The 21,710-nt window shown below is 48.9% G+C and overlaps 1 protein-coding gene across 3 annotated transcripts in view; it reads left to right on the top strand.

Moving 5' to 3' along the window:
- Positions 1-21,710, top strand: part of Crtac1 (cartilage acidic protein 1) — a 146,034-nt gene that overhangs the window by 70,604 nt on the left and 53,720 nt on the right. For all 3 annotated transcript variants that reach the window (XM_021193688.2, XM_021193679.1, XM_029544086.1), the window contains exon 3: positions 21,263-21,459. In XM_021193688.2, the coding sequence (XP_021049347.1) occupies positions 21,263-21,459 (197 nt within the window). The remainder of the gene's footprint in view (positions 1-21,262; positions 21,460-21,710) is intronic.

Genomic DNA, 21,710 nt, shown 5'->3' with positions numbered 1-21,710 from the left:
GGTTGGCCATTCCCTCGGTCTCTGCTCCATCTTTGTCCCTGCACTCGTAGGCAGGACAGATTTTGGGCTGAAGATTTTGTGGGTCCTTATCTCTCCATTAGGAGTCCTGCCTCCCAGAGGGTCCTTTGTGTTTTGGGGATGGTGGTGATGGTGGGTTTGTTGATTTGCTTTGTTTAATTACCAATTTTGCCATTTAGAACATTTCTGTTTAATGGTGAGGATAAAGCCCTTTCAAGGAAAATAAAAATAAGATGCCAAGCTCGGGCAGTCACAACCCGTTCCCAAGAACACTGGAGAGAGACTATGCATGGATGGGGTGCAGAGCCTCCAGAGGAATGCAAATCCCAGCCTGAGCCATGCACTGTCACTTTGTAGCTAAATGACCCACTGGAAGTCACTTGAGCTCCTATACCTCATCTGTAAGAAGGGATAATAGGTTCATTTGGGGGGAATGTGAGAACATGCATATGAAGTTCTTAGCCCAGTGCCTGGCAGGCAGTAAGCAGTCAATACATGCTAAGCTGTCATTATGATGCATTCTAAAACTCAATCAGAGTCTGGGCTCCAAGCAGCTGCTTGGGAGTAGAGCGGAAGGTTTGGTGTCAGTCAGCCCTGCCTCCCGGAGCTCACGGGTTGAATCCAATCTGGAAGCAAGGGTAATTGGGGGCCCTTCACAGAAGCATGCTCACTGCCCTTTGCCACTTGGGTGGCCCCTCCTGGTGAGCTGTGCTTGGCCACTGAGATTTCAGTGGCCAACTACAAGGTCACTAGAAGCCCACAGATGTGAGCAAATGAACATTTGCAGTTATCAAAGACATCCAGAGAGTCTCATGTCTCCTCATGGGGTCACGACTTATAAGTCGGTCATCACAGCCTTTTGGGGGATCCTGTTGAAGGCCTTGACTGCATCTTGGATGGATCAGCACACCCACCACATATAATGGGGCTTTCTGTGCAGTGTGGATGGTAGCTCCCTCATCTGTGAGATAGGGACAATGACGTTTGTTACACGCCGTTGCCCAGGGCTGCCAGCCGACTCTTATGGAGGCTGTAGCGAGGGAAACAGCTGGACCAACCTGTTCTGGATGAACGTTTTCGCTTCCCAGAAGTCTCAGGCTGAGTATCAGGGGAGCTGGGCAATGGAAGCTTGCACAGTCAGTGAAGATGGGGGAAGGGGATCCATCCTTTGCTGAGAGTGTTTTAAGCATCATAGGGGCATTGTCTCCATCACTTCCCCAAGAGCCCTTTGAGATGGTGATTATCATCACACAGTTGTGAAGCAGGATACTCAGCGACATCAGGTAACTCGCTCAAGGACACAGAGTGAGGGAAAGCCAGTGAGGAGATCCACGATGGGTATTCTGCCTGCAGAGATGGGGCTCAAAGAACCCTGGAGAGTGAGGTGTGGAGAGCTGTGCTCTATAGGCTTCAAGGAAATCTTACAGACAAATCAGGAGGGCAGAAAGTCTGATGGAGGAGGGCAGAGCGTCTGATGGAGGAGTGCAGAGTGTGTGATGGAAACTGGTCCAGGACCTCGAGTACTTCTCATCTTCCTCGGGCTCTCGGGTCTAGAGGAGCTTCTGGGAGCCTTGCGGGTCCACAGAACACAGAGCAGGGCCCATGGGAAGAATGTGGACCTTGGGGCTTGCTCCTCTTTGTGGAAGAGAAAATAAATGGTTCATCAAGTGCCAGGAAGACCCCACACATCCAAGCAGCAGCATCTCCTACCCAGCTCTTAGCCTGGCTGATGCATTTTCTGGGAAAATAAGTGTTAGTGCAGAGCATGGTGTCTGGTACCCCCCAAAATCAACATCTACTTCCTGGACCATGCAGCCCGGGCACTTTACCATATGTTGCAAAAATGTGACAGCATTCATGACCTTAGTTTATCTTCAAGTGATGTTTCCGTAAACCAAGCAACACTGCAGCCACCAATGTGGAGTTAGGGGCAGGCACCGACAGCAGTCAATGCCTTGGCTGGGAACGCCACGAGGCCAGCCCTTTCCTTTCAGACTTCTGGACACCAGAGCTGTGGGAGGAAGCGTGACTGTGTCGAACCACTATGGTCTTTGTTGAACGACCAGCAGCTAGCAGATGAAATGCAGGTCCCTGCTCCTGCGTGGCTCAGCCCTCTGTATGGCACCTGCTCCACATGAAGAGGAAGAAATAGGGCATGTTCCAGTGCTCTTGAAATACTACATCAAGGTTGGCCGCCTCACTCCTTCCCACGGCAAGCAAGGTCGGGCAGGGACCTACTCTGCTCTCGGGCGACACTCAGAGCAGAAGCTAGGTCACCGCTCAGGTCTTCCACGTTCCTTCCCCGGCTCAGCTCCTGCAGTCACAATGGCAAGTCAGTTATTTGTAACACCCAGACTGTCATTTCTGACAACAGGGCCGCATTTATCTGTTGAGTCTAATGATCGTGCGGACAGGAGCCTTATTTGCGCTGTCACATTCTGCTTTATCACCATCTCCATCCAGGCCTGTGGGGGACTCTCCTGAGGAGCAGTCATGCCTCCTAGACACTGTGCCTGCTACAGGTCCTCTCCCTGAGACTCACTTCCCCAGCAGTATCTTAGGGTGAGAGGGAATGGTGCCAAGTTAGGTCTGTGCTGTTGCAGTACAACCAGGAGCTCTGGAGGACTAAGGTCCAGCATGGTGCCCCTCAGCTGCAGAGAAGTCCCTCCCAAGATGCCTGCACAGCCTTGGCGCTGTGGGGATTTTTCCACAAAAGCCATCTGGCTCTGATTTTTCATTTACACCTCCAGAGAATTTGCTGGAGGTACAACATAAAAAAGCCATAACTCAGCTTTTGTGGGTATTTTTTTGGGGGGGAGGTGGTGGGGGTTGGACACCACACCTGCTGAGGTGGTGTCACGGGCTCCTTCTGCTCCCGTTTGTGGGACGTGGGGAAGGCTCTGTGGAGAGGAATCCCTGATCTAGTTAAAATGTTAGCTTAGGAGCAGGAAGAAAGGAAGACATGGTGACTGGAGGGAAGAAAAGCTAGAACTGGGAACTGGAGGAGCCAAATCCAGGCATCAGCCTGCCACTTTCGAGCTATGTGACCTGGGCACATGACTAGCCTCAGGCTTAGTGTGACATTTAATGTGAGGAGGTAAATGACGGTTCTGCTTTCTTGCTGAAAAGACAAAATGTGGGGAAACAAAAGTGATATGCAAGATTCTGGCTGGGCCTGGAGTGGTAAGGATGGAAGGCTATGTCCTGTGTCTCTCTGGTTCTATATTTTGAACCTCAGGGTCGGGGCTAGGTATCCCACAGTAGACACTGTCCCACTGAAAGACCACTGCTGGGAGCCTGCTGCCTTCTGGCCCTTTATTGAGGCTGCAAATCATCAGAGACGTCCAGGCAGACTTCGTTCTCTGTTGTCCGGGCTCTGCTTGTCACACACTGAATTTCAAACGATGCTGGCTGGTTTCTCTTATCTCTTAAGAGAGTGCTATGGTCCGAATCCTTTTCTTTCCAAAGGAACTAAATGCACACATCACAAGGAGAAGAATGCTCGTGCCATCCCAAAGGACAGAGCGCTCGCAGATGCCCAGGCTTGATCTGACCCTTACTGAACCACAGCAACTGGATGTGGGTATAGTTTCAAAGCACAGGTCCACATGGTCCTTGAAAGGGTTGTGGGTACAAAGAGGAAAAGGCTCGTGAAATAAGTCACCGTGCTCCTGTCTGCTAATATCAGGACACCAGGGTGGCTGATCCCAGCCTGGGCTCCATCCAGGGACTTAAAAGAACAAGTGGTAGATCCAAAAGGGAATTTTCTCATCTCCAGGACTGGGAAGGATGAAGACAATGCATATGCTGTTCCCTGCCCTCGGGGAGGACATGCATTCACGAGTGTGGGAGGGAAACTCAAATGCATTGTGAATTGTGAATTAATCAATAATACCCTTCTGGGTATTCACACCACACCGCTTGTTTTGAGCGTGTTCGACTGCGGCGTTGTTGCTATAAATGCCTAAATGGCAGAGACAAGCACCTTCCGGGTCCTTCTGTGCTGGCCTCGGAACGCCATGTGGTAGTTGGTTCTTGAAGGAGGTGGGGAGGACTGGAGTAGGCCGCACATCTTGGTGAACATGCAAACCACCTGGAGGATGTTTAGAACACGGGCTCCAAACAGACTCGGTTGCTGGGGCGGCACTCAATCTGGGATCTGTGCTTCTCTCTAGCTCCTGGGAAGTTCAAATGCAAGCATCTGTGGTCTGCTCTTTAGGTACACCGATCCAGAGCAGCCCTCCTGATTTTTTCTTTTCATCTTTTTAATTTGTGTGCTATAATATGTGTAAGTCCATATTTGCGTGGATGCGTGTGCATGTGTGTGTACATGGGTAACCAGAGCTCAACTTCAAGTGTCATTCCCCACTTTGTTTCTTTGGGAAATCTCTCTCTCTCTCTCTCTCTCTCTCTCTCTCTCTCTCTCTCTCTCTCTCTCTCTCTCTGTCACTGGGACATAGATCTCACCTGTTATGCTGGGCTGGCTGGCCAGCAAGTCACAGCAATTTGCCTGACTCTGACTCTGCCTCCCTGACTATGATTACAAGTGTGCCTGCCCCAGAGTCCGCCTTCTTACAAGAGTTCTGGATACTGAACTCAGGTGCTCACGCTCATACTGCAAACACTTTACCAACTGAGCTCTCTCCTCAACCTGCCTTCTACAAATTTGATGTGCATGTGAGTGCCCCTGCTACAATATCTGTATTTCAAATCTCCTAGTTAAAGATCTGGGCTGCCTCCCCCATTACAATTTTAACATGCTCCTAAACGATACCTTCAGCCCCCACATCTAGACTTTAAGTAGTGCATATCTGCTTCATGCAGTTAGGAGATCAGCCAGTCCTAGTGAGGCTTTTATTCTGAATGGAAGATTCACATCATAAAATGCCTGTTGACCTAATATCTTAGATTATAGTCTTGTACCTTTCATTTGTAATTAGCATAGCTGTTTATCTTAACTGCCAGTCAGGTAGGTAATTTTTATGTAGCGAGCACTTTAAAGAAATAAATGTCTGGGTCCAATTTGGTACTTTCTCACTAATACTTAACACACAACATTTCCTCTCCCTAAACTTTAATGCACATTTGCTCCAACAGCCAGATTCTGATTAGTGTTAATGCATGGCTAAGGGAATTGAAGCCAGCCTGGCAACAAAGACCCCTTGGAATGAACACATTTCGTTGTTGGCAGCTCTATATTTTTTTTAAAGCGAGCGTCTCTTCTAGAACTATTTCCTCCCAATCAAAATGAAGAGCTGAATTCATCAGTTAACACTCCATAGCAACTAGAAGACTTTCGCTGCCTCCTCCAGCCATTATTTCTGAAGACACAGCCAGGCGTACCCCATTAGCTGCAGCGTGAGAGGGAACACTAGCAGGAACTTGATTTCCCTGTTGAGTTGGGGTAGCCGAGGGAAGCAAGCAGACAGATGGGCCTGGGTATGGACAGAGCTTGTGGAGGTTCCCCTAAGTGAAGGACGAGGGGGTCCAACATAGTGTGCCCTGTGTGACTTGACAGGTACTGGGGTCTTGAACAGTGATTTGATATGCAAACCCAAACAGGTTATGATCTCTTGATCCAGGACCTTGGCTTGACAGAGCCCCAAACCAGAAGGGCAGATCTTTCCTAATCTGAAGACGGCCATTGCAGTTCCCTGCTGAGCTGTGATCAACAGAAGCAATCCCTAATCCTTCTCTTTGCATGACAGCCCTACCCTTCTTTAAAACCTGAAAACTCACGGGCCCTTAGGAAGACCTGTGATGTGTGTCTAGCACCCTGTGCCTCTTTGCTCGTCCAGTGCAGACATCAGACCAGGCTGGCTTACAGCAGCCCCCTGTTCATGTCCAGCCCATGCGCAGCCCATGCACAGCCCATGCACAGCCCATGCACAGCCCATGCGCAGCCCATGTCCAGCCCATGTCCAGCCCATGTCCAGTCCATGCCCAGCCCATGTCCAGCCCATGTCCAGCCCATGTGCAGCCCCAGATGCTAACCTAATGGAGAAAACCTCCACTGCTGCTGACCAGGCCCTCAACACGCCTATCTTATCTCTTCACGAGGGCATTCCTGCAGCACTCAGAGCCTGTCTGTCAGCTCCTGTTGAGCTTGGTAGAAAGGAGAGAGGTCTCTGGAGGGCCCAAGCAGCTGCCTCTGCTGCTGACAACGTGTGTGTGTGTGTGTGTGTGTGTGTGTGTGTGGTGTGTTGTATTTGTATGTATGCATCTATAGTGTGTATGTTGTATTTGTATGTATATGTGTATATGTATATATATATACATATACACATATAGTGTGTATGTTATGTGTGTTGTATTTGTATGTAAGTGTGTGTATGTGTATATATATATATATATACACATACAGTATGTGTGCTTGTGTGTATGTATATATAGATAGTATGTATATATGTTGTGTTTGTATGTATGTATTTGCATATATAGTGTGTGTGCTGTGTGTATGCATGTATATTTAGATAGTTATTTAGATTGTGTGTATGTGTGTGTTGTGTTGTGTTTGTATGTATATGTGTATGTGTATATATACATATAGATAGTGTGTGCTTGGGTATATATGTATATTTAGATAGTGTGTGTATGTAAGTGTTGTGTTGTGTTTATATGTTTGTGTATATATATATACATATAGTGTGTGTGTTTGTGTGTATGTATATTTAGATAATGTGTTTTCAGTTAGTATGTGTGTATATGTATACATATAGAGAGTATGTGTGCTTGTGTATGCATTTATAGATTGTGTGTGTGTGTGTTGTGTGTGTGTGTGTGTGTGTGTGTGTGAGAGAGAGAGAGAGAGAGAGAGAGAGAGAGAGAGAGAGAGAGAGAGTAAAACAATGGCTGTGTCTCTGTTTACATGCATTATGCCATTTGGCCTTGAGGCAGAGCAAATATTATTAACCCCACTTCATAGATAAGGAAAATGAATCCTAGTGGATATAACCAGGTTCTTTATCAAGCCTGTATTTGGGGTTAGAAGAATAAAATATGGTCCAAAACTCTGTGGCACTTGGTCTCCTGTGCTCAAGGCTACCCTGGTAATAATAATAATTCAGCTTTTCAAAAATATTTATTGAGTTACCATTATGTGTCAGACGGCAGACAGTCTTGCTAACCAGTGTCTGCTGAGCATGTGCTGTGGACCACACACTACTTTACATCATGGAGATACAGAGCAGATCTTCATCCTCTGCACTTGAGTGGCTGTCAACATCCTCACCTCACACCAGAGGAACGGAGGCTGGACAACTGGAGATAGCTGGGGAGCTGCGTCAGGCAGTCTCTCTCCCGTCCCGAGACCTCGATCCTCCCAGCCTCTGTGTTCTGTCTACAGGTCCAGTGCTCTCCCAGACACTTGGTGGCATCTCTACAGAGCCCACCTCACTCTGGCCTCCCTATATGGATGCCCCCTCTCCAGGAGAGCCCATCTTCTTTGTGGGACTGAAGTCCATACCTGGTGATGTGTAGCTCACCATTTCTCCAGTGGCCCAATGTTGCTCTCTGAGGCCACATCTTAATCGCTGCTCCAGATCTGCCTTCTTCAAGTTAGCTGCCACTCCCTTCTCTCAAAGAAAAATTTCACCCACTGGCCAAAGAGAAAACCAGTCCAAGTACCACTTATTAATGGCTCTCTCACGCTGTCTCAGACCTCACCCATCTTCGCTTCCTTTCTTGCAATTTCAGGCTTAGTAAATCAGCAGTACTTGACATCTGTTTCTTCTGCCTCTTATTCACCTGGCCCAGGCATCCTGGCAATCCACTGCCATACACATACCCAAAGCTTGGAGCACACTGAGACTCTTAATCAACCTGTGTCCCCGGCCATGATGTCCTAGACCTTTCTGAGCCCCTCTGTCTTCAATGAGTTATCTACACTTCAGCTCCAAGCCTCTGTTCTCTCTAAGAAAGAGCCATCTTAAAGGTTGCCAGTGGCTTCCAAATTCCCAAATACATTTGTGGTTCTGCATTCCACCTCGACGCAGAGGTATGGGATAGTTCCACCTCTACGTACCATGCAGAGGTACGAGAACTCCACTGGGGAATTGGGGTGGGGTGGGGGTGGAGGAAGAAACTCAGAACAATAGACTGCATTTACCCTACACCACCATCAGGTGCTGGGATTGCAGGAAGCTTTGATACAGTGCTCAGGTGATGAGAAAACTCAGCCTAAGATATGGGCCTCAGCCCGAGTGAGAAACAGCACAAGCTGAGGTCAAAGCTGGGGTTCCCAAGCTCCCAGGCATCCAGTTGTTGCTGGAAACTGCATGGACTCGGGAACAAACAAGGCCTTCAGGCTGAGGAAGATGAGCCAGGGGTTCCCACGCTCCCGGACATCCAGTCGCTGCTGGAAATCACAGGTTTTACTGACTGTTCAACATTGAAAATGGGTGAAACCACTTCCTCTGGGTGGGCCAGAGATTAAATACCTTTTGCAGGAAGGGATGTCCAGGAAGGGAAGCTTACTGGCTAAACCCTCAGGGCCCATCTGCTACCTCATTAGCATGGAGAACTCTGTTCTGATCTACATGACTATTGGTCATGTTCCTATGTGGGAGTATGGTCATGTGTTCCAGACCAGGAATCTTAGGAGGGAGCAGGAAAATGCCTACCATTCTCAGATGGGTGCTTAGGTGCCACGGTCTCTGAACCCACTCAACCTTACCAAGTTTCCTAGCCTGGTCCACATGGACACATTTGCTGGTCCAATCCTCAGAACTTTGGTCCTGAAGCATTTGGGCCTAGTAGCTGCCCCTCTTGCTTGAAATCTTGTTTTCCTGTTTTCTTTCCCCCACTATTCTGTCTTAGACATCATTTACTTACAAGGAACCAAAATCCACCTAGGTTAGCTCGAGAGAGCCTTTTGGAAGGATTGTGTGGAGTCCCGTGGATTTTCCTGAACTCAACGTGTAGCCCCAAGTTGGCCCCAAATTTGTGCCCATCCCTTTGCCTCCCAAGTGCCGCTATTAAGGTTTAATCCACCATGCTTGGCTTGCACTGTTTCAATTCTGTCCTTTGGTCAATTCTTCATGCAGACAATGCTTTCCAATGCTCTGCTATGATGGTATGTTCTGCTTAGAATCCATTAGCTCTCCCCTCCATTTCCTACCCAGGACAATCTGAAGCCTTGGTGTGATGCTGCAGGGAGACCACCAGCCTGGCTGCTATGCCTGGTCGCTATCTGTGTTGTCATCTGCTATTTCTGCTACACTCTCGCACACATCACTGTACAGTCCAGCCAACCTATCCTATCCCTAAGCAAGTTTTCTGTTCTCGGATGTTCCCTGACCTGTACTGTTTCTTCTACAAATGCTTGTTTATACCTATCTGACTAAAAGCCTATGCACGCTTCCCGTTCTAGATCAAACGTATTTTTATGAAGTCTTTCCTTCCAATGTAAGTGACCTTTCTGTCTCCTGAACACTTGGCATTCGGGTCACTTATTTACGCCACACCAGGCTGAGACCCTGGGCAGAGATTTACACCAAAGGTCATGTATATCCATCATGGTACCTGGAAGTGGTCCCAGCTTTATGCAGGATCCCAGTGTGGGGTGACATGGGGTCAGTAATTAACTTATCATTTCTGCTCTTACAGAAGAAGTAAACATCTACAGGCCATGTGCCCCACCACTGTGACCTAGATTGTCATACTTCCTCAACTGGGAAAGAGAGGCCAGCAGTTTGAAGTGGCAGACCCTGGGTAGTTATAGCATGCTATAAAGTTTGAGTAGGTATCTAAAATGTTTTATGACAAAGCAGTTAGTGGTCTCTCTAAATCCTAAGCAAGTAGATCTACATGCTGGAGTCATGGCTGCTACAGCCCAGACTTGCCCTCTGGACACATGGATAAGGGTCATGCAAAGAGATTTAAAACAAGACCCATTTCCAGGACACAGAGAGGCACACAGGTGCTCCACGCTCAGGGTTGACCTCCTCCTCAGGTGTCTGGAGGAGAACAGAAGGGTGTCCGGATGTCTCTGAGGCCACAGGGACTTCATGGAATCAGGGACGTTCTGCCTCCTATTAGTAGGCCTTGAGGAACATGTTTCCAAAGCAGACTCGATGAGTCACTGTCACCTAGAGACACATCCTTCATCCTTCCAGACACTTCTCTTCCTAATGACACACAGCTCCTATTTGAAAGTTGTCAGTCACAGGCTCCCATCTCCTGGCTCTGACATTGTGGTACAAAACCAGCTGAGCCAGTCATAGATCTCTGAAGTTTGTCCTATGGTGGCTTGCATCTGTTAATCCCAGCATGCCTTATAACAAGATGGGAGGCAGAGACAGGAGATTCACCTGGAAGCTCACGGGCCAGTTACTCTGGCATACACAGCATGGCAGAAACAAGCAAGACCCCCACCTCAATGAACACACTCTGCTCACACATCACATGCATACACTGATACTGAATAAAATAATAAGAAAAATCCTGCCCTCCTCAAAGAAACAGAAAAAGAGAAGAGAAGAAAGTGCCTTCTATTGATGGTGAAGCTAGAGTTCGTGTATGAGGCTGGGATGCTGTCACCGTTCAACCCTTTGAACAGAAGGATGGTGCAAGAGAATGAAGCCAACAGAAAGACGGGGAAGAGGAAAGACAACAAAGACCCACAATCCCCAGCGACTAGCCCTCATTTTACTCTCCCAAAGGTTGCCCCACCCTCGAGATTCCTGTAGTTTGGAATCTGTGCCAAGAAATTCCACAGCTAGTTCAGTTAAGTGTTTGTCGCACACAATCAAAGAACCTTGACTAACAGCCTCCATCTGGCCCCAGGATCCCTCCTTTGACAGTTTCTGTGATGTCTGCCTCCATGACTCCCTCTTTTCCTGGAAATACATTGAGGAATAGTCATGGTCTTGTTCATCTCCACTGTCTCGTCAACATCAGCAAACAGGAGCGGGCACCTGCTCAGTCCCAGCGTTGTCCTAGAAACAGTGAGAAACAGAACTTCCAGGGAGGGTCTCTGCCTTCCAGTGTTCCTGTGCACATCAAAATACAGGAAATTCTAAGGCCGCTGAACACACGCTGAGCACAGATTTTTTTTTTTTTGGAATGAGTCGTTCATCAATGACTCCACGTGGAGTTTTTACAGAACACAGACACTTGTGGCTACAGTTTATTTTTACCTTTTAGTTTCAAACATCCCTTTCTTGGAAAACCATCCACTCTTCAGGACAGAAGTGAGGCTTTTCCTTCATCATAGTTACTGTTTTCAGTGAGTGTTGTCTTCGTGAGGTCTTCTTCATCTTAAATCAAGATCAAATCTGCCTTGCATTATTTCTGGATGCCCTTTTCAAGCCTAGGGAATTTACCTTCCCAGACCCAGGAACCTCCCATTCCCAAAGCCCTACTCTTTCATGGTGAATCTTTGGTCTCTATTCGGGAATGCAACATGGGCCTGTCTGAATGCCTTTCCATATGTTTTCCGGTCCTATTTAACTTCAATGGCTTTCAACAAATTAAACATGAGGAAAGGAAGAAAGATCGTCACATACATTTCCAAAGAGATAATCTGTGCTCAAAGGTATGGGATTAGAAATGGGGAACATTTAGCTACAGCTGTGTATTAGTTACTTCTCGCATCGCTGTGGCCAATTGCCTGACAGAAACCGCTTCGGAGCAGCGAGGCTGCTTTTCGCTCACAGTTTCAGATGGTGTGGTCCAGCACCTTTGGGAGATGCAGTGGCTGGGAAAGCCTGGGCTTCGGCAATGGGAGCTGGTGGCAATGGGAGCTGGTGGCACAGCTTGTTCATGTGGCAGAACATGACTCAGAAAGCTTGGGCCAGAATGAGAAACAGACACAGCCTTCAAGGCCTGTCCCCAGAAACTTGCTTCTAGCTTAGTCACACTTCGTGACCTCCCAAAACAGCACCATGAACCCAGGATGACGTCCTCAAACACAGGAGCTGGTGAGAGATCTTTCACATCCAAGCTGTGACATGCTAGAAAGAAAACAAAGACTTGAAAAATGGTGATATCTGGAATCCCCGTGGGGAACAGCAGGGGCCATTCTGGTTTTCTTGTTTTTTCTTTATTTGTTTCCAGCTTGTATTCCACCTGCCTCAGTTTCCCAAATACTGGAATTGTAGGCATGCACCTCCCTGTCTGGCTCTTCATTCATTGTTAGTTTTTCTCTGAGGGCTCTGGGAACACAGTCAGATATTCTGAGAGACCCAGCTACAAGCCAACCGTAGCCAGACTTCCACTGGACAGCCATGCTGGTTGTGAATCCAAGTGGCTCTCCTGGAGAACTCCACTGATTTATGGGTAATCCTTTTTCCTACTTTCCAGGGATGAATTTTTCTTTCCCTTAGATCTGGGGTGATAGCTCATCGTTATCTGATTTCTTTCCAAAAACTTAGTGGCTTAAAGATGATTTATTATTCCTTCTGTTCTGTGCACCAGGAATTTGGTCTAGAACCTGCTGGGTAGTTCTGTTGTACAGAGCGCCTGGGCGCCTTGATGATGCTGCTTCCAGTGTCAACAGACTGGGTTGAGGGCCAGAGGGGTCTTTGCTTACCTGCCTGGTGCCTCACTGCTCATCCATGGGGCTGACTTGACTTCTGCAGCTCCTGATTGTCTCATCAGATTTTCCTTACATGGTAACCAGCTTTCCCCCAGAGACAGATGGAAACCACTGGGCCTCTGAAAGACTGAGACTGGACTTGGCCCATCATCATTGTTACCATGTTTTGACTATCCAGGAAAATCACAAAGTTATCCCATACTCAAAGTATATTATCATATATATATTACGTTATATGTGTGTATTATATCACTGTCATTATATGTGACATATAATATATATGTTATCATGTATTTGAGATATTATATATGTGAAATGTGATAATATATATGGCTCACAACCTTTTTTGATGAAGGTTGATAGTTTCTATCTGTCAAGAGCCAGATGGTATTTTGAGCTTTTAGGCCATACAGTCCCTGTTGCAACTACTCAATCCTGTCTTTTGCCAAAGGTAGCTATATGTGATATATGAATTTGCATATTTGTGTTCCAATAAAACTTTATTTACAAAAGCAGGCAGGAGAGCTGGGCAGTGGTGGCGCACGCCTTTAATCCCAGCACTTGGGAGGCAGAGGCAGGCAGATTTCTGAGTTCGAGGCCAGCATGGTCTACAAAGTGAGTTCCAGGACAGCCAGGGCTACACAGAGAAACCCTGTCTCAGAAAGACAGAAAAAGAAAGAAAGAAAGAAAGAAAGAAAGAAAGAAAGAAAGAAAGAAAGAAAGAAAGAAAGAAAGAAAGAAAGAAAGAAAAGAAAAGAAAGCAAGCAGGCAGGAGACCACATATTGTTCTTTGGCTGATTATTGCTTTAGACCAATTATATGTTTGTCTTTCAATTAATTTTATCTAATGGCTAGCTAATCATTTTCTACCAGAAACTCACTTCTTTTAACTTATAGCTGAGGGTGTTTATTAATGTGACCAAGAATAAAGTATGTTTTTATACCCATAGTTATGAGAATACAACATATCTTTAAAACATCTCTACAGGAATTGTCTAAAGTAGCCCACCAGATGGGACTGTTTCCCCGTGGCAACATCTCAGCCTCTTGGTGATGTGCTATATTAGTTACATTTATCATTGCTTTGAGAGACCGCAGAGGTGACTCAGTGCTTAAGTGAACTTGCTGCTCTCGCAGGGGACCCAGGTTCAGTTGCCGGTACCCACATGGTGGTTCACAACCATCTGCATCCTGTCCCACAGGATCTGATGCCCTCTTCTGGCCTGCTTGAGCCCCAGGCATGCACATGGTATGTGTACATACAAACGAAACATTCAGACATATAAAATAAAATGAAATAATAAAGAAAACTGTTAAACACCATCACCACTTTAATAAGCACACCCTGCGGAAGAGGTTGCCTGGCTCACAGTTTAAACACAGAGTCATGAGGTGGGCGCTTCGGGCAGCTGCTTCCAAGTCAGGAAGCGGAGAGAGAGGAAGCCTGTTGCACCTTTTCCTTCAGTTCAGAGCCTTGCCCCAGAATGGTGGCACTGCCGCCCCCAGTTAGGGCGGATCTTCTCTCATCGGATCACCCAGTCTAGAAACTTCTTCACAGGCATGCCCAGGAGCTTGTTTCCATGGCAACTCTAAATGCACTCAAGGTGACAGTCAACTAATGCTTTCCATCATCCTGGTCTACAGGTTGACCGGCTCCCCTTCCCATGTATCTCTGTTGGTCTGAGCCCCACCCCTTCATCTGTGTGTATGCCTGTGCTTCTGCTTATAGGCTCACGGACTCTCGTGGCCATCTTTGTGTGGCTATCTCTAGTGTTCAACCTGTCTATGCACACGCCCTTCTCCCTTCCTCTCTCCCTTCTGCCTCCCTTTGTGTTTCCACCCCCTTTGTGACAAGGTCACCCTATGTAGCCCTGGCTGTCCCGAAGCTCACTCTGAAGATGAGGCTTTCCTCAAATTAACAAGGATCCCCCTGCCTCTGACCCCCGAGTGCTGAGATGGAGAGTGTGTACCACCATCCCTTCTTTCTCTCTTGATTTTCTCTCTTGTCGGGTAGATTATTTTTCATAATTTACTTTTTTAAAAGAAGTTTCTTGTTCTTAATTCTCAAAATAGGTATGTTACATAGCTTCCAAGTCTAAAAAGCTTTCTATTTTATGAAAAGAGACATCCCATGTAAATTATTTAGCCTAGTACCTGGCACATGGTAACTACCTAGTGATTAAATCCTTTCATCTAGGTGATTTTCCCCTTACATGGGTCGCCATTAACAATAACAACAACAACAACAACAACAACGACGACGACGACGTAGCTCTTCTGTCTCTATCAGTAATTCTTTCTCACTTCTACCCCAGATATCAGCTGTCCACATCCTTCCTCTCTGTTATGGCCCTGTTTGTACATGTTTGGGGAACTACCATAATTGGAGGATAAAAGACAAGCCAAGGGACTGTGCACAGTGTGCCTTTTGATCGGCCAGGAGATGATCAGGCACATAGCCCCTTCTCTTCTGTTCACTCTGATGAGATTTGTTGAACACGTGGTGTGGACCAGATGGTGAACGTGAAGCTAGTAGGCATGTCCCTAGCCTCTTGGCTCTCGTGGCCCACTGGGAGAAACAGGCAACAGAGAGAGAACAGGTCACAGTAGGAAAGAGGGTACAGGGATCGGGAGAGAGAAACGGGAGGAGATGAGCCAGCTGCGGGAACAGCAGGAGGAAGTAGAATGAAATCTACTGGGCAGAGAGAGTTAGCCAGCAAAGTGGGCGGCTGCAAAGTGGGCGGGGCCAGACCAGGCCTGTGAAACCCACCCAACAGCAGCAAACACGCCTAACAGAAGCATCCTGCGGGAGGATGCTCCGCTATGGCAGAGATAGCAGAGCAGTGTGGCTTTATGGAAGGGAATGGCCGAGGTTTATCCACATTTCGGTGGATCGGGAAGCAGAAAATAAGACCAGAATGAGATCCTGGTTAATCCTCAAAGTCCCACCCTCACCTCCATCAAGCACACCTCCTGTCCAAAAGGTTCCACAGAGCCCCCTAAAACATCACCACCTGCTGGAGATCAAGAGTTTGAGCGCACAGGCCTGTGAGGAACACATGAGACTCAAACCACAGCATCCAGCCAAGAGTTTCAGGGAGGTAGCTGCCGCGATCTGGCTTACTTGTTAGAAAAGACTCATAAATGGAGATTAGATCAGTGGGGCAAACGAGGAAAAACAGAGAAAGGAAGCACCCCAGAGGTGGTGGCAGTCAGTCGGGGAGGAAAGAAAAGAACAAAGCTGAGATATTTTTAGAGGTAGATATGACAAGAAAGGCTGACGGATTAGATGGGAAGACGAAGGGGAGGGGAGCTGAGGCTGGTGCCAAGCACCTGGTTTTAGTGCTTGGGTGCCTACTTGAGGGAGGGAGAAATGGAGCAATCAATAGTTCCGTTTTGGACATGCTCCATCTCGGGCGCATGAGGGGAGATGTCAGTAGGCAGTCGGATATATGAGTCTGAGCCTGGGCTAAGAGATATAAATTTAGGGGTTGTCAGTCATGGGAATGGATATGACCAACTAGAAAATGGAGATAGAACCGACAACAGAACCAAAGCCAGGCCTGGAGACTCCAGCAGTCAGAAGTCAGGCATAGGAAAAGGGACCCAACCATGGGGGGAAAGGAGGGGAAGCCAGAGAGGGACGAAAGTAAGGCAGGGTGTTGTAAAGCCCAGTGAGGGTGGGGCTGTCCTGTGGGAGAGTGGGGGGGGGGGCAGTTGGGAGTGGCCACAGTGCCACTCACTGCCAAGAGGCCAAACTTGATAAGGACAGACAGGGCCTCCCTCAGTCTGGCCACATTAAAGCCACCAAGGACAGCAACCAGAGTGGCTTTTTGGGCCAAGGTTGGATGGGATAAGGAAATGCATGGTGGGAAAGCTTGTGAAGACACCTCTTTTGAGAAATGTGTTTAACCAGGGAAATCAATGACAAAATCCACCTACCTAACGAGGGTGGGATGGTTGAGGATAAGAAGTAGGAGCTTGTTTAGAAGCTAACTGAGCACAGAGGAGCAAAAGGTCACGCCTCGGGCTTGTTGTGATTTTTTTTTTTTTTTAATGACGATGAAAGCTTACAATTGTGTAACTATTCACAGTTTACCAAGTGTTGTCACACTCGCTCTCACACACCTCACGGCGGTCCTCCGAGGTGTGAGCGGCAGTGAGTTACAGATGAGGAAGCTGAAAACGTAGAGGAGCTGAGTGACAAGCTCGAACCACAGTCAGGATGCACTGCCAAGGCTGTGCTAGCCTAACCATGGCTTGCACACTCTGATATTAGGCACCATAACTAGCTTCCAAGAACATGGGGCCCTGCCCAATTTCCTGGCCCCACTTAGCTGTGCTTTCAAAACCCCTTGGACTCCTACAAATATCCAGTGCTCCCCAGCAAGCATCAGATAAAGGAAACACAAGACCCTATGTTCTGCCCGGGCTCACAGAAGGACTGTGGATAAGTCACTTCACCTCTGTACTCTAGTGTTCACATCTATAGAATGGGATCTTTCCAGGCTTATGATGAGGATAAAGTGGGATTTAGAAGCGCTTGGCACAGAGTGTGCGCATGGGAACTGCTCTCTGAAGGCTGCTCAGGATAACTTCCTGATGCACTCCTTCCAGCTTCACCTCTCACCCCATCCCTCACCCCCTCACCTCTGCACACAGACCTTCACACCCACACCTCTACATTGCACACACCCTCACCAACAAACGCATATTCTCATTTATACACAATTTATACACACACACACACACACACACACACGCCCTCACTGCCTCACACATGCATGCACACACACACAGAAACAAGCATACACACATGCCCACACACATAAAGACACACATGCATATACACATGCATGTACATACACTCACACACATACACACACAGAGAGACACACACAGACAGACATACATGCTCACACAGACACAGACACACAGACACACACACGCATGTTTACACACATACACTTGCGTGCACACATAGACACATGCATACACACAGGCACACACATATGCACACACACACACCTCAATCCTCCGTACCCTTCCCTCTCCTCCCCTTACCCATCCTTTCTTATCTGACCCTCCACTCCACTCCTCACCCCCTTGTCCCTTACCACTCACCCTCTCCCCTGCATCCACACACACCATCCCTTCCATCCTTACCCTCCACCTCTCATCCCTTCACTTTCCATCCCTCATCCTCCCATCCCTGCCCCTCACACCTTTCATCCCCACCCCACCCCTCCACACCTTCTCCCCTAAGCCCTTCTTCTTGCGTTCTGTGTCTGAGCACCTGCCGTAGTGTGCGCTAGGCACAGCACAGGCAGAGACGCGCATCCTTTTGGACCCCTGCAGTATGCACTTAATGAAGAGAGGGATGCAGTACAGACCCCTTTGCCCTCTCAAGAGCAAGCCAAGGCAAGACACTGCAGGATACCCGGAAGAGAGAAGGTCACATCCAGTCTGGCACGTGGGGCTGACTTCACACAGGATGGGGCCAGGAGGGTGGGAGAGTGTTCCCCGTGGAGCAGGGGCCACAGTTGGACAAAGGCACAGGCGCAGCCGGAAAGGGCAGTGCATCTTCAGGGGCTGGCTAGGAAGCGAGCTGTAACAACAGCAACCTGGAGAAGGGGGTGGGGGCTTCTTCTGGGGGAGGAGCCTGAGAGCAGATGTTTGTGCAATAGGGCCAGCCTGGGGTAGCCTGATGGAAAGAAGGCTGGCCACTGGGTAAATGCCCTGACTTGGCCTTGCCTTGAGATTGTTCGGAACCCCACCTCAAAACAGACTTCATGTCTAATCCCTGTCCCATGTCAGACCTCCTCCCATGTCCCATGTAGGTTTGGGGATCCCCTTGACACGTGCTAATTGTGTAACCAGTCAGGACTGACCCAGACTATCCACTTCACCCCACGATCCCCATAGGAGGCACCCTGAGACTAGCACCCCATGATCTTCCAAGAAGAGATGGTCAGGGGTCACTTCAGAGGACAAGAAGCTTTTGCCCACCCCAGCCACCCAGGTTCAGGATAAAAGGGCTAGCCTCTAACATGTGGGGGGGGGGGTGCATGTTCCCCTCCTGCTGGGAGCTGGGCCCAGAGCATGGCAAACATCTGGGTTACCCAAGAGGTAGGGGGTAAAGAGGGTATCGATGCTGGGTATTATGTGGGGACTCCCCCACCACATCCTGGGAGAAGGACACTGGCTTTGCCCAACTCCCAAGCTTAGTTAAACCCCTGGGCCCACAGAGTTTCCAGGCTGCCCCACTCAGCCTGGGATCCCTTGCTCACCAGGCTCTGGAAGGTGAAGTGTATGGTGGAGATCATGTGCTTGGAGTCATTCTGTTGGATGTGAGAGGGCAGGTTCCCATGCTCGCTCCATAGTCACACTCATGAGAGTGCAGGCTTGGATACTCACTCCACGGTCACACTCGTGAGAGGGCAGGCTCAGACACCCACTCCACGGTCACACTCATGAGAAGGCAGGCTCGGACGCTCACTCCACAGTCACAGTTCTCGACTCCCTGTTTAGTCCAGTTTCTACCTCACAGAAGAGAACGGCAGAGTCTAGAGCCCAAGGCCACAGCCCTCAGTACAGCAGAGTTAGGGCCTCCATGGAGCGGAAAGCACTTTGCAAACTTCGTAAAGTGCTGTTAAAATGTATGGTTCTCATAACCTCCACTACTCACGTTCCTCAGAGCCACTGTTTTGGGGAAGCTACCAGAGAAATAAGTACACACGGGGCTGAGCGGTGGCGTCACACACAGCATGGAAAGAGCATGGAATTCCTGCCCTGAAGAGAGAAACCCAGTGGCTACTTACAGGCTGTGTGACCTTGGACCTCACTCGGGCTCTCTGACCCTCCGTGTCTTTTTCAGAAACACGCCCTGCCTTTTCCTTTCCGTGTTGTGCAGGGCTGGAGCAAGACATTGAATGACAGCGCATGCTCTTAGTGAGGCCAACACCCAGTGAGCAGAGTAGTCTGGAAGAGCTGAGGACCTGGGGCTTTCAGACTAGTATTTAACACGAAAAGTCACATCCGTCCCTGGGGTCAGAGCCAGCTGCTGACAGTGCTAGAACCAGAGTGCTCTGTCTCATCCGCCCTGGCGTGTCTTCGAAGGTAACACTGCGCCCTTGATGCTCAGCTCTCAGACACACTTCGTCAAGGTGTCTAAGGCACACACACCCCCCATCCTCCCGACGCTGACTCAGCGCCCCCTACCCCTACCCCATGAGCTCCATCTCCCCTTTCACTCTGTGGGTACCAGAAAGCTCTTGGCCAGCCACCAGCACCCCCGGACCTCTCCGTCTTCTGGTGACAAAGGAGAGGCCTAGGCTGGACCTGTTTCAGGACTAAGAAGAGATTTCTCCCAAAGACCTACAAGCGCCGACTGTCCTCTCCGGGTCCACTAAGCCAGCTCATGGTGGATGTACCACCCAGCCGGAAGCACAGGGCAGCCGGCAGGCCCTGGTGAATGGGACATGTGGGTTTCTCTGGTGAGCGTGGTGGGTTGCTGTTTGGGAGTGGGACGCATCACTAGATATTCTCAGTTTCCCCAGAGGGAAAAATGATGAGAAAACACGGACCATGGGACATTTGAGCCCACAAGACTAAGAGATTTCATTCAATAAATATTTACTGAATACCTACTATATGCTGTTGAGCACAACATGAAGAAAAGGTTCTAGTCTCGTGGAGCCAACATTCCAGTGGAACCAGAGAGAGCTGGGAGAACACAGAGATTAGTAGATCTGTGGGGCCACGTGGGGACCACGGAGGAAGAGTGGATAAAGAGACAGATTCGGGAAGCACTGTTATCGAGGGCTTGAAGGAGGTGGGGGAGGGAGTTGTCTAGACCAGCATCCCACCTAGAGGGCACAGCAAGTGGAACGGCCTCTAAAACAGACATGCCGGGGTCTCCGTGTGACACAGAGGGTGCATGGGTTCAGGAGAGACGGGCATGAGTAATGGGCAGCTCAACCTTCATCCCAATGCCCTGGAAAAAGGATGCAGCAGGTTTGCGTGGTGACGCTCCACCCTGAGATGGGTAGTCTCTCATCTCTCATCGCAGGGACTGTTAGAGCTGGTGTTTCCACCCAGCAGTCTAGCTCAGTGACACAGCTTCTCCAGGGATAACTCACAGGGTGGGGATTGAGGGTGGAGGGTCCCGGAGAGCATCAGAAATGTGCGTGGACTCAGGCACCTGATTCTGCTTTCCCTCAGGAGTTACACTCAGCTCCTCTGAGCTGCAGTTTCTCTGAGGGACTTCATCTGTTTCCCCCTTGGGAAGCAAGTTTCTAGCATCACAGCCTCCCATACCACTCTTGCCTGCTTATTTGTTCGTTTTGTTTTGTTTAGTTTGTTTTGTCAACATCAGGTTGTTTTTTAAGTTAATGAGGTCCATTGGTGGGAAAATGCCTTTTTACCATGAAATGGACAAGGTAAAATGTCAAGGTTTTTTTTTTCCCCTTCAGGCAGGCCCTTAGTTGGAGCTTGCCCACTGTCCTTGACCAACCCACTCCTTGAATTGTGTTTTACATGGCTCTGATCCACTTTTCTTTAGCCTTGTTTTCTTTCTGCTCTATAGTTTCCTGAGGCAAGACTCCTTCCTGTGTACCCCATGGGCCGAGTTGCTCAAGGTACAACGGACTCCGAGCTGGGTGGAGCCAGCCACTCACCCTTCCGACCTTCTCCTTGCTCCTCCAGGTACACCGGCCCCAACCTGGTTCTGAAGTACAATCGAGCCCAGAATCGGCTGGTGAACATTGCAGTGGATGAGCGCAGCTCACCCTACTACGCTCTGAGGGACCGGCAGGGGAACGCCATCGGGGTCACAGCCTGTGACATCGATGGGGATGGCCGTGAGGAGATCTACTTTCTCAACACCAATAACGCCTTCTCAGGTGAGGGTTGGGCTGTCCATTCTCTTCCTGCCCCACTGCCTCTCTCCTTCACGGACAGCCCTTTCTTAGCCAGTCTCCTCTGCCTCCAGGACCTTCCCATGCTGGACAGAGCCATCCTTGGGATCTTGGGCTGGGACAGAGGGGCATGAAAAAGATCTTCTCCCTCACATCATTTCCTCCCTGGGTCTGAGGAGACTTCCTCTCCTCTCCTCCCCTCTCCTCCCCTCCCCTCCCTCCTCTCCCCTCTCCTC

The sequence above is a fragment of the Mus pahari genome, chromosome 1 (assembly GCF_900095145.1).
Source record: "Mus pahari chromosome 1, PAHARI_EIJ_v1.1, whole genome shotgun sequence".
NCBI lineage: Eukaryota > Metazoa > Chordata > Mammalia > Rodentia > Muridae > Mus > Mus pahari.
Note: the sequence above shows the minus strand (reverse complement) of the source record. Positions and strands in the feature narration are given on the sequence as shown.